Raw genomic sequence first — 17358 nt, forward strand, 5'->3', positions numbered from 1 at the left:
ATAACCATAGATAACTTGAGTAAATAAAAAACTTAAAAGCAAGCAACTAACATAAGAAGGGAAAAATCGAGCAGCTCTAACAAATCCGCGAGAAGATGGTTGGCCCACGCAAAGATAAAAATAGCAAGTAGGAATTACGTGGAGGAGTATAAGAAACGAGAAAAGGTTAGTACCGAAAAGCTCGTAAAACGGGTCTGCTTGCAGTAAAAATCGGCAAAGCCACGTACACTTGGTGTTTCAAACGAGCAAAGGTTAACTCCAATGGAAAGCGTCGCGTACGTCGCGATTAAGAATTTTTTATAGTCTTTGATCGAGTCTGATAAGAGTACTAAATATATACAGGGTGTTACAAACTTAAACGATCAAATTCGTGCAATTTTAATTTACGTTTAAAAATTAGATCCAAATATTTGGAAAGTTTGTCAGGTTAAACATTAAGTTACTAAATACACACACACACATACACACACAACGAATTTTGTATAAGTAAACGAAACTTTGACGTAATCCTGACGTAATCAGTTAACACTTATCGATTTTTACTCATGATGATTACTTAAATAAAAGATCTTTTTTAGTGAAATTACTGGTGCAAAGAATTAAGAATATAATTATTGAAAATTCGTAGAAAATTGTTATCAATCGCGTTGTATTATTAATTTTATTGTTAATTAGGCTTCCATTCGAACAACACAAAGACAAAATAATCAAATACTTTATTAAGAACTTCTATTAATTTTTTTTATTACATTGTATTGTTTTATAGAACTGTTAATGACACAAAAATGACATGTTATAACATAATTAAAAAGAAATACACGTAACCTACGCAGACTCAATAAACATAATCGACCTTCTGTTTTCTTTAATGGGAAAATGCGTAGTCGTTTATTTGACGTATACAAAATGTGTTCATAACTTTGCAATCAAAGTGTCTATTAACAAACTTTACATAACATTTTTGTTTTTTTCTTTTTAAGATACAGATTAAATGTTCGCAGTTTAATCGTTTAAATTTGAGACACCCTGTATATAGTATGCATATATGAGTTTGTGTGTAAGTAATGCACTTTGTAATCAAAGTGTCTATTAAGAAACTTTACATAATATTTTTCTTTTTTTTTCTTTTTAAGATACAGATTAAATGTTCGCAGTTTAATCGTTTAAATTTCAGACACCCTGTATATAGTATGCATATACGAGTTTGTGTGCAAGTAATGCACTTTGTAATCAAAGTGTCTATTAAGAAACTTTATATAATATTTTTGTTTTTTTTTCTTTTTAAGATACAAATTAAATGCTTGCAGTTTGATCGTTTAAGTTTGGCACACCCTGTATATAATATGCCTATATGAGTTTGTGTGCAAGTAGTTACTACTTATATCTATATAGATATTTGCCTTCGAGGCGTCTTTTCCAAGCAAACGTGATTCTTATGGCCTTCGGAGCGGCCTCGATTCTCCACCCACCTTGCATTTTCGATTATACAATTTCAAAAAAGGCTGGGAAAATATCGAAGAGAAATATTTTAACAAAAATCGAGAATTATTTTTCACGTTGAAACATAAACGAATAAACGTGAACTTTAATGTACGCATCGAATTATAAATTAAACAAATTTTTAAATAAAAATAAATAAAAAAAATATATTTTATATTATATTTTATATACTTGTATTAAAGTATATAAAACAAATTTTTTTAAATATATACAGTGATAAAACATGGGGCTAATAACCGTGAGCTTTAAATATATGCACTAAATTGTACACTAAACAAATTTTTAAATGAAAATAAATAAAAAAAATATATCTTATATTATATTTTATATACTTGTATTAAAGTATATAAAACAAATTTTTTTTAAATATATACAGTGATAAAATATGGAGCTAATAACCGTGAGCTTTAAATATATGCACTAAATTGTACACCAAACAAATTTTTAAATGAAAATAAATAAAAAAAAAAAATATATATATATATATATATATATCTTATATTATATTTTATATACTTATAATAAAGTATACACACACAAAAATTTTTTTTTAAATATATACAGTAATTAGGAATACTGTTATACACTTTATAAAATTGTTTATAAATTTTTTACATTGATTCAGACACACAATTCTGTATTACGATCAATAAGGTGATATTTCAAAGTCAACATTAAATTATTCCAAATTTTACGATGTTTGTTTTCATTTTGTTTTAAAAATGTTTGTTTTATTTTTGTATATCTTTGAAAATCATTTGTAGTCAGTTTTACACCGCATTCGAAATCATCGAAATTTTCGAGCATTTAAACTTTCACAATTATAAAAATGATTAATACCTATAGTGTTTATTGTTTTTAATTAATACACACATATTACTTTCTCATGCTATTAATTGTGCAATTAATAAAGTGTTTATCGAACACGTTTTCAACATAAAACCAACATCGATGGCAATAAAATATAAACATTATTTCAAAATTAAAGTCTGGTTTTTTCACACAATAAATTGCAAGAAAATGTAATGTTAGTCAATCTCTTGTGCAAAAGATTGGAAAAAAATATTGTACCAATACACTAATATTGTTCGAAAAGGTGATCAAAATTATTAACATCACAAGAAAGAAAAATTTTTGATAGATGTGTTCAAAAAAGTGAAACTTTTCCAATGCTTCTACGGTTGCAAATGTATTAAGGGTTCATTCTGGTTTATCATTTTGAAAAAATCAATTTTTTTTGCATATTTCGAAAGTAGACATATGTAGAATTATCATACAAAAATTTTAGAACGATTTGAGCAGTTTAAGTATATTATTTTGCGACCCAAACCCATAGAGATATTACAGATAGAGGAGACAAACCATCTGCGATGGTGTAAGTGGAAATGTCTCTGCATGAATATAGCTGCAAAAAACAAAAAGTTGATGTTGACATGACAAAAACAAAATTACTTGAAAGATGTTTAGGTGGCTACACTCAAAATAATAATGAGTGCTTCAACAAATACGTTTGGGCTATGGTGCCTAAACACCTATTTTTTGGTAAAAAAAATTGTTGAAATAGCTTGTAAATTGGCAGCTTGTATATTCAACGAAGGTTTTGAACCAATACTGAAAATAATGCACGTTTTGGAGATAAAACTTGGCCCTATCGCAGTCAATTACGCTAGTAACCGCGGCAACACGCGCGTGCGCTCAGCCAATCGTTTGAGCGGAGAAGCTTTGATAGAGGCCAGGACACAACGAAAAAAGGCTAGAGTGGAAGAAAATGAGTATTTTGAAGAAGCAGAAGGCATACTGTATGGTGCAGGCATCCCAGAATAAGGTAAAGTCAGACTTTTTAAAAATTTGTTAAAAGAAACTTTAAACGCGTTTTTCTCGAAACAACGTTTTTTCGGTTGGCGGGCATGATATCTCCGAAACTACACAACCGATCCTTTTGAAATTTTAACCACATACTCTAAACAAGAATGGCCATCTCGCATGCTATAACCAAGTAAAAATATTAATTTTTACTATTTTTTCTTTTACAAGAAAATGCGACAAAAATCAACGATTTTTTTATTTTTCGAAAAATGGCCGTCATTTTGTTTTGTTTCCATAAAAATTGATAATTTTAGCATTCCCGATAGCCATTGTCATACTGCATTTAAAACCGTTTAATTTTTTTGTTTTAGATCACCCGTTCTCAAATTTCGATGCCCGCCAACAGCATACCTACTTTTGAAGGGTTCACGTTTGTCAGCCATTTTGAATGTCAAAAAATGTTAAAAACAATAAAAAAAATTTTTTTCTCGTACTTCTAGAGTGTATTTATCATACCCAACAACTTTCATATGTATATGTATCCTACAAAGCCTAAAAAAAGTGAAAATAGCCTTTTTTTCGGCGTATAAACCAGAATGAACCCTTAAAAGAAAAAACAGGAACACACATATTAACATATATATATATTAAACAATTTATATAACTTATAATATTATTAATTAAACAATTTCATAATATTTCCAATTATCAATTTATTGTTATTAAATAAGTAATATTTAAAAAATGAAAAAAATAATAATTTACATTATAATATATTGATATTATAATTTTTTGTAATATTACAATAATATTACCTTAAGTTTGTTTTTATTTTATTAAAAATAATAAAATACGTTTTTAATAAAATACCTTATAATTATTTCAAGTAATTTTTTTTCGTTATAATAGGATAAAATATTATATATAGTAGACCCTAATCTATGTAATAAACCTAAATGAGCTGAAAAGGATGAAAATCAGGAAATTAACTTACATTAGACTGAAACCTACATTAAAAATGAAATTGTTGAAATCCTCATGACAAAATGGTCCCCAACGCATTTTGTTAAACTGCACCAATGAACACTCAACGACCCCTGATTACGTGGCACATCGTGTTAATCATCACTAATTTATGCCTTGCGACTAACAATGGGACGAAAGGGGAAAAAAGGGGTAAAGGGGGGATTAGTGTAAAAGGGTAATGACCATGGACCAACCAACAACATTTCTGTGTGTTTCACTTTTTCGTAATAAATTTCACCGATGTTGGTTCACGTTAACGTGACTAAAACGAGCTTAAATAATTTTAGATTACGCACACGCACACGCACACAAACACACACGCACGTACGCACTTGTTAATTGTGTTTATGTTAAAAATTCAAAAAATAAATTGTTAATTACTATCCAATAGTATATCCTGTAAATTTTTATTAATTATAAATTGAAATTTATACTGTCGCATTACTAAAAATTTGTGAATTTTTAAAAATACCAAACTTTGAAAATAAAAATAATTCGAAAACGATTCTCAAACTTCGTTTCAATTATTCGAGAAAAAAAAAAGAAAATATCAAGTTAATCTATTAAAGTCAATTTTGCAGACAATTGAAAAAGAAAACATAATAAATTTAGGATTTAAATATAAAATATAGAAAAATTGTAAAGAATTTTTAAATATTTCAAATACTCTCATAAGATAAATCACCCGTTACACTTTTAGCTATATCAAAAACATAAATAACTGCTTGCAGTCATGTCTAAAAATAAGAAAATAGAAAGAAAGAGAAATATGAAGTTGAAGCAAATGTGTGTGCATCGATTCATCGAGTAACATATTGGCAAGTTCACGTCGATATGACGAGAAAAACGGAAATGACGGATGCAAAGTTGAAAAGTGAGGTTAAAATTGTTCCGAAAATAACTATTTTCAATTATCGTCTATTCATTCTGACTTCGACAGTTATTAATATCGACAAAAATGTCATAACCGTTATGAATATTTTTCTAAATAATAAATAATAATAATAATAATAAATAAAAAATAATAATAAATGTTTCTATTCAGAATTAAAACTACAAATAGAACTTAATTAACAATTTTCTAATAACAATTTCAAGCTATTTCATTTATTTATTTTTATCATTCATATATACAATTATAAATATTCTTTTAAAATTGTTATGAATATAAATATTCTCACTGAAATTTGTTTCGATTTTTAATCTTTTAAAATTGCAATTAAATTGATAGAGAAGATTATAAAACTGTTTTGTATTGATACAAAATTGAAAAAAAAAATAACAGTTATAGAAGTTTTCTGAAACAAATTGAACAGTAGTAAATACAAAATCAAACTGCTAATAAAAAAAAATCGAAAACTAATTATTACAGAAGGATGTAGTATCAAACCGATTCGTAACCGATACAATATCGAACCATAACCTCTACAGAACCGAAAAATAATAATTATAAAATCGTTAGGTATTAAATCAAATTTTAAACAATACGAAACTAAAAATAAATAATAATAATAGAAGTATTTCATATCAAATCGATCGATAATCGATATAAGACAACCATAACCATTAAATAACAATTACATAACCAAAAAATAACAATTATAAAATCATTCGGAATCGAATCGAATCTCAAACAATACGAAACCGAAAAATAATAATTATTGAATTATTTATTATATTTATATTATATATAATATCGAACACTAATCGGTAACCAATAAAGAATCAAAAAGATGTTTTGTATCGAACAGAACCGTAATCGATGCAGAATCGTGAAATAACACAGTTGTAGAAGCCATCTTTTTCCCAACCAAACAATAATCAATACATAACCTAAAAATAATAAATTTTAGAACTGTTTCGAATCAAATTGAACCGTCCTTTATGCAAAACCGAATTGTAACCGATATAGAATCGAAAAATAATAATTATAGAATCGCTCGGTATTGATTCGAAACGGTGCAAATAAAGAATATTTCTAAAATCGTTTTGTATGAAATTGAACAGCGTCACATGTAAAATCTAAAAATAGATTCGACATGCTAAAAACGATTATTATCCATAAATGTTATAACATCTTTTCGATTTTTTTCATTCATCGATTTTGTGAACTATACGGTAAATTAATGTGAAATAAAATTTCTTTTTATCGGGTTAAAAATATCGATAATTTTTTATACATTATTTGTTAATTTTTATTATAATTTTCTTGAAAAAATTATTTAATCATGTAGAAAAAATTGACAATTTATTAGCCCTTGAAAGTTTGTATGCGTCAAACCTATAGTGTTCTATAGAAAATCCAGTTTTCGAATTAGCATCTATGATAATTCAATAAATTATTGATCAATTAATTTAAAATATTGCTAATCTTCTTTCTAATTATCAAATCGACAAAATTTATTTCAATCATAAATAAGATATTTAAGTTATAGAAAATTAAAAAATTTATCTTATTATTTATATTATGTATTATTATTACCATATTATTCTTTTTCATTTTTATTTAATTTTTTATTATTAATATTATTATTTTGTTATTATATATATATATATATATATATATATAAAGAAAAGGCGAGAGATTAAGTATGAGTTTGAAATTTGATTCATCTTTAAAATCTGCTTTTCTTTTTACAATAATGCTCGTAGTTATTTCTTCTTATTTTCTCTCATACTTTGAAAACCAATGTTCTATAAGTCATGCTATTCTTTCGTATCTGATCTACGAATCAAATTTCAATTTCATACTTTATAACTATATTAACCTTTCGTATATTCTTATATTACCTAGTTAAAGTATGTAATCTTAGTTACTTAGGTAGTATAATTATTTTTAGGTTAGTACATTTTAAAGTTTGGCTAATTATTTCGTAAATTAATAGATTTTACGTAATAAAGATAAATACATATATTTTATTATTTCTTTTATCCTTTTTATAATTAAATTATTATTCAACGACAATTAATAAATATTATAAATGAATGAATAAAATGAATCCATCAATCTTTCTCCCTCTATTTCTCTAACTCAACGTATTTATCAAGGGTTTAATTTTTCCCTTTCTACATATATCAATCTATCTATCATTTTATCTTTCTCTCTCTCTCTCTCTCACTATCTATCTATTAATTTATCTTTTTTGTTCTAACCTTCCCTTCTTTCTTTCTCTAACTCAACGTATTTATCTAGAGTTTTGTTTGTCTCTTTCTGTATCTATCAATCTATCTATTATATCATTTTATCTTACTCTCATTCTTACTATTTATCTGTTAATTTATCTTTTTTGTTCTAACCTTCTTTCTCTCTTTCTCTAACTCAACGTATTTATCTAGGGTTTTATTTTTTCTCTTTTGTATCTATCAATCTATCATTTTATCTTATTCTCTCTCTCCCACTATCTATCTATTAATTTATCTTTTTTGTTTTATCCCACTCTCTTTCTCTAACTCCAGGGTTTTATTTTTCCCTTTTGTATCTATCAATCTATCTATCATTTTATCTTACTCTCTCACTTTCTCTTTCACTATCTATCTATTAATTTATCTTTCTTGTTTTATCCTTCTCTCTCATTCTCTTTCAGTGTCATTCTGATTCTCAAAGGACACGCTCGATTTGCTAACCGAACTGACAGTACGAAACAAGAGATATCTTTCTTGTCGACGAATGGCACGCACCGTTGGAGTTTATAAAGCGACAAAGTCGTCTCGACGCCTCGTTAGTGACCAACCATTATTAAGTGTCGCCCCCCGTTAACGAGCCATAACGATTCATCCCGAGGACTCTCTCTCACCGAAATGCTTCCTTCTTACATTCAAAAAAAACTTGCCTTTATACTTTATACATTTGATTTACTATAATAAATCTTCTTTGAACAAGCCACTAATTAAATCCGATTAAACAATGTATCTTTAATATTTTTGGTAACAATATCTAGTAAATATATTTAGTAACAACATCTAGTTACTAGTTACTCTTAAATATTTGGTTATTTAATGATAATATCTATAAGTACATTTAATTACTGTATCTAGTAAATGAATATATATAATTATATTTAGTAACTGTATAGTAATTATATACAGGGTGCTCAAATATTTATCTGTGTACAGTTTTACCAGAATATTATATGAGTAAAAATAAAAACAAATGTTATACAAGCATAAACTTTTAAACATTTCGTTCGAAAGCTATAAAGCTATACATATATAATTTATATATGTATACAGCTTACAGATAGTATAATATATGTAATAATTATATATAATTACTATATCTATTGACTATATTTTGTAATTGTAAATGGTACCTTTATCAGAATTTTGTCTTTAAAGTTAAAATAAAAATAGGAATTATTTTTCACTCTCTTATTTTTATTGTATTATATTATATCATATATTTTTTAATATCTCTCTAGAAAATTTTAATTTAAAATATTTTTATTAAGTATATTTGTTTATTTAATATGAATATAATTGTAAAAATAGTACAGTATAATTAAATTATATTTAATATACCTTATAGCATATACTATATATAAATTTAATATTATATAAAAGAAAGATATTATAATAAATATATATTAATATAATTTTATCGCAATGAAATAAATGCTTACAAATCATTCTTCTTATTAACAAAACTTCTTATACGAAGCAACTATTACCATTGTTTCGACAAAATGAAATAAACGTTTTTAAATATATTTAAAACGTATTTTATAAAAAGTTACGTATAGGTACGTGTTTGTAATAGAAGATTAAATTGTTATTACAGAAATGTATTTTAAACGATTTACCATTTAAGATAAGATAAGAATTTTTCATTAGCAACGAATTAAATAGTTTTATAATAATAACCGAAAAAATACACGTATAATCTAAGTTGTTAGCATATATTATTATTATTATTATTATTATTATTATTATTATTATTACTATTATTATCTAACAGATGTGTGTATATGTGTGGGTGGTGCGGAGGTGTGAACACGCGCGCATATGTTTCATATACGATTGTGTGTGTGTGTGTGTTTATTTCAATTCGTACTATTTCATTTGATTTTACGTTTCACTTATGCAACTGTGTAAGAAACTTCATTTCGTAGTTTTACATTCACCGAGCTAGATCACACGTCGAAAGTTATTTAAATTCGATTGCCAGTGCAGATAAATTTATTTAACAGACGTTCGATTTAACTATCTATTCAATGTAGAAACAACACCGGTACCTACTAGCGGCGTCTGTACTAACTTTCGATTACACTAACATAAGTCGAGGAAGTATTTCGAATAATTCAAACGAGTCTTCGAAACAACTTCATAATACTTTATGGTATTACTGATAAAAGATATTTACATACGAACGAAAATAGCAATTGATCATATAATATAATTATTATTAATTATTGATAATAAAGTTCTAATATAATCATAAACAAATATAAATGAATATATTAATATATTAGGTCGAGTCATACGTAACTTCCGATGCGGCTATGTAAAATCTATTTTTCGTATTTACCTACTATAAGTCACCGAAACAAACGGATTTTCGATATCACTACATAGATGAGGATTCAGTTAGTCTTCTGTCAAATTTTTTATGTGATCAATGTTACATTTAAATGTTTTTCTTAACACACTGAAATGGATAGTAAAAAGTGCATATTCGACATGTAATGCTCTAGGAATTGAAACAAGGTAATGGCACTAAAGTGGCAACTGAAAAAATATGCAGCGTATACAGTGCAGGACTGATAACTGATAGGGCAGTCAGAAATTGGTTTGTAAAATTCCGTTCTGGAGATACGATCTTAAAAGATGAACCGAGTGCAGGACGTATTTTCGAATTTGATGAATCTTTTAAAGGTAATATTGGAGCAAAATCCAATAGATACGTTCAACAATTGCACAGAGTGCAAAAAAAAACTCCATGAAAGGTGTCTTGCACTTATCAGTTGCAGAAACACCATACTTTGTCTCATAAAAAACGGAAGTTATTTACGACTCGACCTAATACTATAAGTATAACTTTGATATTGTATATATTTTATAAATGAATTATACAATATGGAATGATTTAGGGTTTATTGACCTAATTGTGAGAACATATTCTATAAATAGAAATTAGGAAAAAAATTTTATTTGAAGTTCGATTAGAAACAACTCATTATTTTTACCCTAAAGCGCCAAAAGAAGTATAACTTCAAAAAAAAAAAAACCCCCCAAAAAAATTAATTACTAATAATAATAATGATAATAATGTCTAAGTAATTGTTCAGTGAAAAATTATGAATAAAAATATTTGTTGAAAGACGTATCAACAATGGAAGAATATTATTATAATCGTCGATCGATCGAGTCTAACGCGTAGCGTTATATAAAACCCGTTTAGGCTGTTGGGTCTGGCACGAAGCAACAACGACGACGACAACAACGACGACACGGTCGATGTTCGTGCGTTCGAAGGTTCGAACCAGTAAAAGAACGAAAGCGAAGATGGTATCTCTCTGGTTATGCACGAGAAGGAAAGAAAAAGAGCGAAAGAGAGACACAGATAGGTGAGATGGGGATGGGGGGGGGACTTAAGTAGGTGGAGTAGGGGATACGGGGACTTCAAAAAGTGGGGTGGGAGGATTTAAGAAAGTGAAGTGGGGTTGGCGGAGACTTAAGGGGTGGGGGTGAGGGCTGTGGATTGAAGAAGAAGCAAGGCTTACCTTGACCGTTGGAGTGATTTTGTTGCGGCGACTGCGGCTGGCCCTGCGTCAGTATAATTTGACTTTCGAGCTGCTGGAGCTCAGCTTGGAGCTCGTTCAGCTTGCTATTGGCCTTTTTCACGATCGTCGCGACATCCGAGAGTGCCTTGCGATCGGTAGCAACCTCTCGTAGTTTCTCAGCTCCGGCTTTTATTTTTAACTCCTAAACAAAAAGTTCGTGCCATTATATTGTTGGTTTCTTTTAAAATAATTTATTTCTATTGATAATAGAATATTATTTTCTTGATTATTTAATTGATTGAGTTGTAATTTTGGTAAACAATCTTGTACAGGAATCACCCCTATTCGTCGAGTACCATGAGGATAATGATAATAATTTTTGATTAGTTGTATATAAATTAAATTATAGGAAAATACAAAAATTATGTTCAATGTATTAGGTCAATAAATACGAAATATCCGATTTTGAACTAATTGTAAAAGTAATCTGACAATGAATAATCAGGCGTTTTATATTAAATGTTCTAATGAATAAGAATTTGTTGATATTTATATAATATTAGTAGAGTTGCATCAAAATTATATCAGAATTGTATTAGGGTTGCAAAGTCATATTTTATTATAAATAATACTAACAATTTACTTAAAATACCGATTCCATTAATAATAATCTATTAATAGTAACTTATAGTTGCATCAGAATTACATTAGGATTGAATTAGAGTTGCAAAGTAATACTTTATTATATATATATAATCTTAACAATTTATTTAAAATATTGATTCAATGAATAATAACCTATTAATAGTAACTTATAGTTGCATTAGAATTACATCAGAATTGCATCAGAATTACATCAGGATTGCATTAGGATTGTAAAGTGAAATTATAAATGCTAACAATTTACTGAAAATACTAATCCAATTAATAGTAACCCACTAATAGTTACTTATAGTTGCATCAAAATTACATTAGAATTGTATTAGGATTGCCAAGTGATATTTTATAATAAATAATGTCAACAATTTATTTAAAATACTGATCCAATTAATAGTATAACATATACATTTACATTTATTAATATTGCTCTTTAATATATATAATAATTAAAAGAAACACGATAGATCTGAAACGTACGGTAGCTTTTTACTCAAAAATTCGAACAAACTCTTTGAGTATAGTATGATCGATCTATTACTCGCTCGAATGCGCTTTCATCTTTCAACTAAATAACTTCCTCCAGCGTGAACTAAATGGAACGTAAAATTACACTCTCTAGTATCGCTTTATTCCTTTCCTTTCTATTTTATTTCTCTTCATTTTTTCTTTTTTTTTTATATATATATTTTCTGTTATTTTCTTCTATTTTCTTAGTCGGTGTTTTAACAGAAGAAACAACACGTCTCTCAAGAGATGCTAAGCTAATCGATAGCAAAAGCTTGCTTGCTACTCGTCGTTAAAGTAACGGCTCGTACTCGAACGAGTGGGTTAACGGAAGTAACTTTACAAAAACTAATCTTTTCTACTAAAATCTTTCTTTCCAAAATTATAACTAATCTTTTTTTTCTAAAATTATAGACCCCAATCATACTCAACCCGTGATCCTTACATGTCAGTCATAAATATTCCCATTTTCTTGTTCTTGTCGAGTTGTAGTCACCGGTGACCCACACGGCAGTTAACACGTTAAAAGCTTTTTTTTTTACTCAAAATATGTCATATTATTTTACTATAAGAACATTTTTAAGGTATACTACTGATATATCAAATCTTGTATTAATCTGTTAGTGTTCAATCGTACTGTTGTTCTTGTAAGTTCAGAACACCCTATATATATACATACATACCTTACGTATTTCTCTGCGTATGTGTTCCCGGAGCTCATCGAGACGAGCCGGCAAGGGCACCTGATCACTGCCAGCAACACCGTACTTGCTCGACAGTTCGTAAAGAACTGGGTGCCTGATGTAATCGCCCTGAAAACAAATTCAAACAAACAACAATTTTATTAAGATCAGTTCAGTAGTTTCGAAGTTCATTGGAAAATAACAATGTGACACTGAATTTTTATATATAAAGATTTAAATTTGTTCAATATAGTAACTTTATAAACAGACAATTTAAAAACTCGTATAATTAAATAAATATTATAATTATTATTATTATTAATACTATATAGAATGAGTTATTAACACTCCAATATATAATTATGATGAATTTAAATTTATCTCTCATATCATTGTAAATTGCCATTAAACCGGAAATTCTCTGACTCATATCACCTCGTTAAAAAGTTTTTCCATTGGGAATAGATTGCGAAATAGATTGACGGACATTAACGTTAGCAAAAAAAAAAATAAATAAAAAAAAAATAGTATCGATTTCAAAGTACCGAGTTAGTATATATATGGACATAGAGACGAGCAAAGATTCGCGTTTCGACGAACGATCGATTTTCTTTAACGAGATTCTCACTCGACTATAAATTATGTTCGCTTGAGGCTATACTAAACGTGTTTGAGAGAATTCTTTAACATGTTTACTGACGTATACATATTTTGCATAAATCGATGTATTCATCTAATACATAATAGTATTGGAAAAAAAGAAAAAATCAAAAAAGAAAAAAGAACAAATATAAAACGAGAAGTGGGAAAAATTTATAAGTATATTTTTCATTGTTTACGTAAAACCTCAAAAAAAAAAAAGGATGACTATCGTGAAACGTATTTTAAATTAAATTAATACCAAAAATGTTAATTAAAAGATATTTATATTTCGAATTTTTATTAACACTTAGAGTAACTAAAATACTAAAATTATCTTATTTATTGATAAGAATAAAAATCAAATGAAAAAAAATTATATATTAAGCAATAAATTTCTTTAATCTACAATAGATATTCAATTTATAAAATAAATTATAATTATAATTATTAGATAAGTATATTTATTATATTAATACCAAAAATAAAACTAAAAGAATTTTATTTCGAATTTTTATTCACACTCAGAGTAACTATGACTTCAGATGCTAGAAACTCATAGATTCTAACGAGATCCCCCTATTGGAGGTTCAATCGTTAAGGATCTCAAGCAAACTGTTAAGTTATCATCACTGTGTGAGTATTAATATTTTTAAGTATTACCAAGAGATCGAAAACTCAACACAACAACGCGACGCGCAGGGTCACCCATCCACTTACTGAACGTGACCAACACCTGCTTGACTAAGATGATCGGACGGAAATCAACAACTCAACGTAACCATACTCTTGATTATTCAATATATATTTAATTTATATTTCCATAACACTAATTTAAAAATCTTAAAATTATACGCACGCATACATACACATATGAACAAATAAATCCCAAAACTACCATACCATTCAAATTTAAACAATATCTATTTACTCCTAATTTTTGTCTACACAAATTCAGTCAAAAATCACTAATTATATTTTTATTTTTTTTTTTTTTTAACAAAATTATTTTTTTTTTAACAAAATTATTTTTTTTTAACAAAATTATTTTTTTTTTAACAAAATTATTTTTTTTTAATATAAAATTATTTTTTTTAATATAAAATTATTTTTTTTTAATATAAAATTATTTTTTTTTTAATATAAAATTATTTTTTTTTTAATATAAAATTATTTTTTTTTAATATAAAATTATTTTTTTTTAATATAAAATTATTTTTTTTTAATATAAAATTATTTTTTTTTAAACAAAATTATTTTTTGTTTAAAAGATTTATTATGTGAAAACATTTATATAAAAAAAAAAGAAGAACTCAATCTTCCTTATCAAAAATTTGGATTATAGTATAAATGTTAGGTTAGTGACTTTTAACCTAACATAGATAATATACCAAATTACACGCGCACGTGTGAGTGCGTGTGTGTTTGTCAGAGCTCTAGAGAAAATGTTTGCAAAGGGGGAGAATGTAATGAAAATAATGTTATTATAATAGATTAAAAAATAGTATATGTATATATAAATATAATATTATATTATTTATTACTTTATTATTTATTATTGAATTATTATTATATTATTTTTCTTTATTATCATATGTTATATTACATATTTGTATATATGTATATATAAAGAGAGATAAATAAATAAATAAATAAAATAAAATAAAACGTACAGGATGTATGGAAGCGAAACAGGATTTCGCTCTTGGTCGTTTGGTTGAAAGACATCTTTTAACAACGCTCACTTTTTCCTTTTTATGAAGACTAACGAAAGACATTCTTCCTACGATTAATATCACATTTATCATTCACAAATATATATAAACACGAGTTTCACTGTTTTTCACTATCCGTTTTTACATTTCAATTGTATTACGCGTACAATTAAAATGATTCAAAGACAAATTCGTCTATTCGATTCTATACGATTATTTTTTGTATTCCAAAAAATATGTCAATGAAATAAATAAGTAAATTGAATTAATTAATTAAAAAATTTATTATTAATATAAATGCGGGATCATTTCGTTCGCCCGGTAATAAAAAGAGAAAAGAAAACCGAAGTATTTAATTAATAAATTGATTAATACTCTTGCAAAAAACACACTTGAACAACCAACTTTATCGATAATTATGAATCATCCGTGATCGATATAATTATTACACTTCCCGCCGACCTTGGAATTAATTGCACACTTATTGTTAAATAAAAAAACACATTCACTGAGAAATAATATTGTATAATTCGTTAGTTGTTTTAATTAAAATTGTAAGAAAAGAGCGAGAGTAAGAAAAAGAAAATTAAGAAACGGATATTTAATTATATTTCTTATGAGAATAAAATTAATCCGTGAGATCTCACCGACGCCATATTCGAATTTGAGTGAATCCAAATCGTGTCGTAAAGACATTACCGTTGTGTCGTTATCTCTTATCTAGCACAATCCGATAACAGAGATTCTCAACTCCTTATGTTTCATAAGGTTACCTGCTTAAGATAAAGAAATATATTGGAAATTAATCAATGAGTGTTTAAAAAGAATACCTTGATATCTTTCTGTAATCTATATTCAATTTCTTCCGGTGATATTATACAGACTTCTCCGAAAGTTTATTATTTTTATTTTATATACAGGGTGTCTCCGATTTTTCTGTTGATCATAAACTTTTTCAACTTAATAAACTGAAGTGAAACATTTTAATGTTATTTTTTTTTCTTAGATTGATAATATTATCCAGTTATTAGATTACAATATATTTGTTGGAATAATTTTTTTTTCAAGTTATACTTCTTTCGGCGCGTTAAGGAAAAAATACGCGCGTACAGCGATATGAAAAAAAACAATTTAACAAAATGAAGTTAAGGGACCATCTCAGTGTAACCGGCTAAAAAAATTGTCAATTTTCGCGATTTTTTTTCGGATGGATAGGAGGAGGGGATCGGGATGTTTTTTTTCGAATAAGACCACTCTTTACCAATACAAAAATATTTTTTTCATTCGTTTTTATTTATTTATACTTATTGTTAATAATTATTTTAAAAAGTGAGTAAAACAGATGGGGGCAATCGGTGTCAACGATTGTGATCGCAGTTTGCATCTAAAAGAAAAAAATCAAATTGATTATTAATCTGTAGGGAAGCCGCTATGTCTCTATGGAGATTTTTATTTATATTTTCTTTTTTTTTGAAATTTGACAAAATGGCGACGGCTTAAAGAAAAAGTACGAAATTTAGCCCTGTTTTTCAACAGTTTTTCGTATGAAAAAATAGGAAGAATTAAAAAAAAAAAGCTTCCATAGGGACATAAAGAATAAAGTAAAAAAAAATTCCGTAAAAATTTCAAGTCGATAGCTTGAAAACTCTCCCTCTGAGAGGTAACATCGTTTGTAAAAAGGGCATTTTGAGAAAAACGCGTTTAAAGTTTAGCGCGCTGCAACTTACGCTTTAATCTCTTTTTTCAAGAAAGGTTGTAACGACCGTAATAATTCGAATTTAAATTTGAAAATTTTACAGAACACGCACGACTAAATGTACTTTAAGATGAGACCAAAAAAAAAATCGACTTTTTTTAAATTTTACACCGAGATGGTCCCTTAATCGATATTTATTCGATATATTTGATATATCTCTTTTATTCCGTATTTCTATTTACAGTACACATGTGTTTTATGGGGACACGTCACCTTCGAATGCAAAAAAAAAGCGGTTTTTTGTGAATTTTTTTTGCAGCCAGTTTTATTAATATCAATACAAATTTTTGGTATATGTAAGTTATATATCTTAACTATATTCACAATTTTTTTTGTGTAAAAATTTTGTA

At 27.0% G+C, this 17358-nt stretch overlaps 1 protein-coding gene across 4 annotated transcripts in view; it reads right to left on the reverse strand.

Annotated features, from left to right (window-relative positions):
- Pkn (serine/threonine-protein kinase N) overlaps nt 1-17358 on the reverse strand; it is a 92382-nt gene that overhangs the window by 47754 nt on the left and 27270 nt on the right. For all 4 annotated transcript variants that reach the window (XM_089175656.1, XM_089175661.1, XM_089175652.1 and 1 more), the window contains exons 2-3: nt 12899-13027; nt 11052-11253 (exon numbers count right to left, since the gene is read on the reverse strand). In XM_089175656.1, coding sequence (XP_089031782.1) covers nt 11052-11253; nt 12899-13027 — 331 coding nt within the window. The remainder of the gene's footprint in view (nt 1-11051; nt 11254-12898; nt 13028-17358) is intronic.

This window comes from Polistes dominula, unplaced genomic scaffold (assembly GCF_049000335.1).
Source record: "Polistes dominula isolate Pdom_NZ unplaced genomic scaffold, Pdom_raw_medaka contig_32, whole genome shotgun sequence".
Classification (NCBI taxonomy): Eukaryota; Metazoa; Arthropoda; class Insecta; order Hymenoptera; family Vespidae; genus Polistes; species Polistes dominula.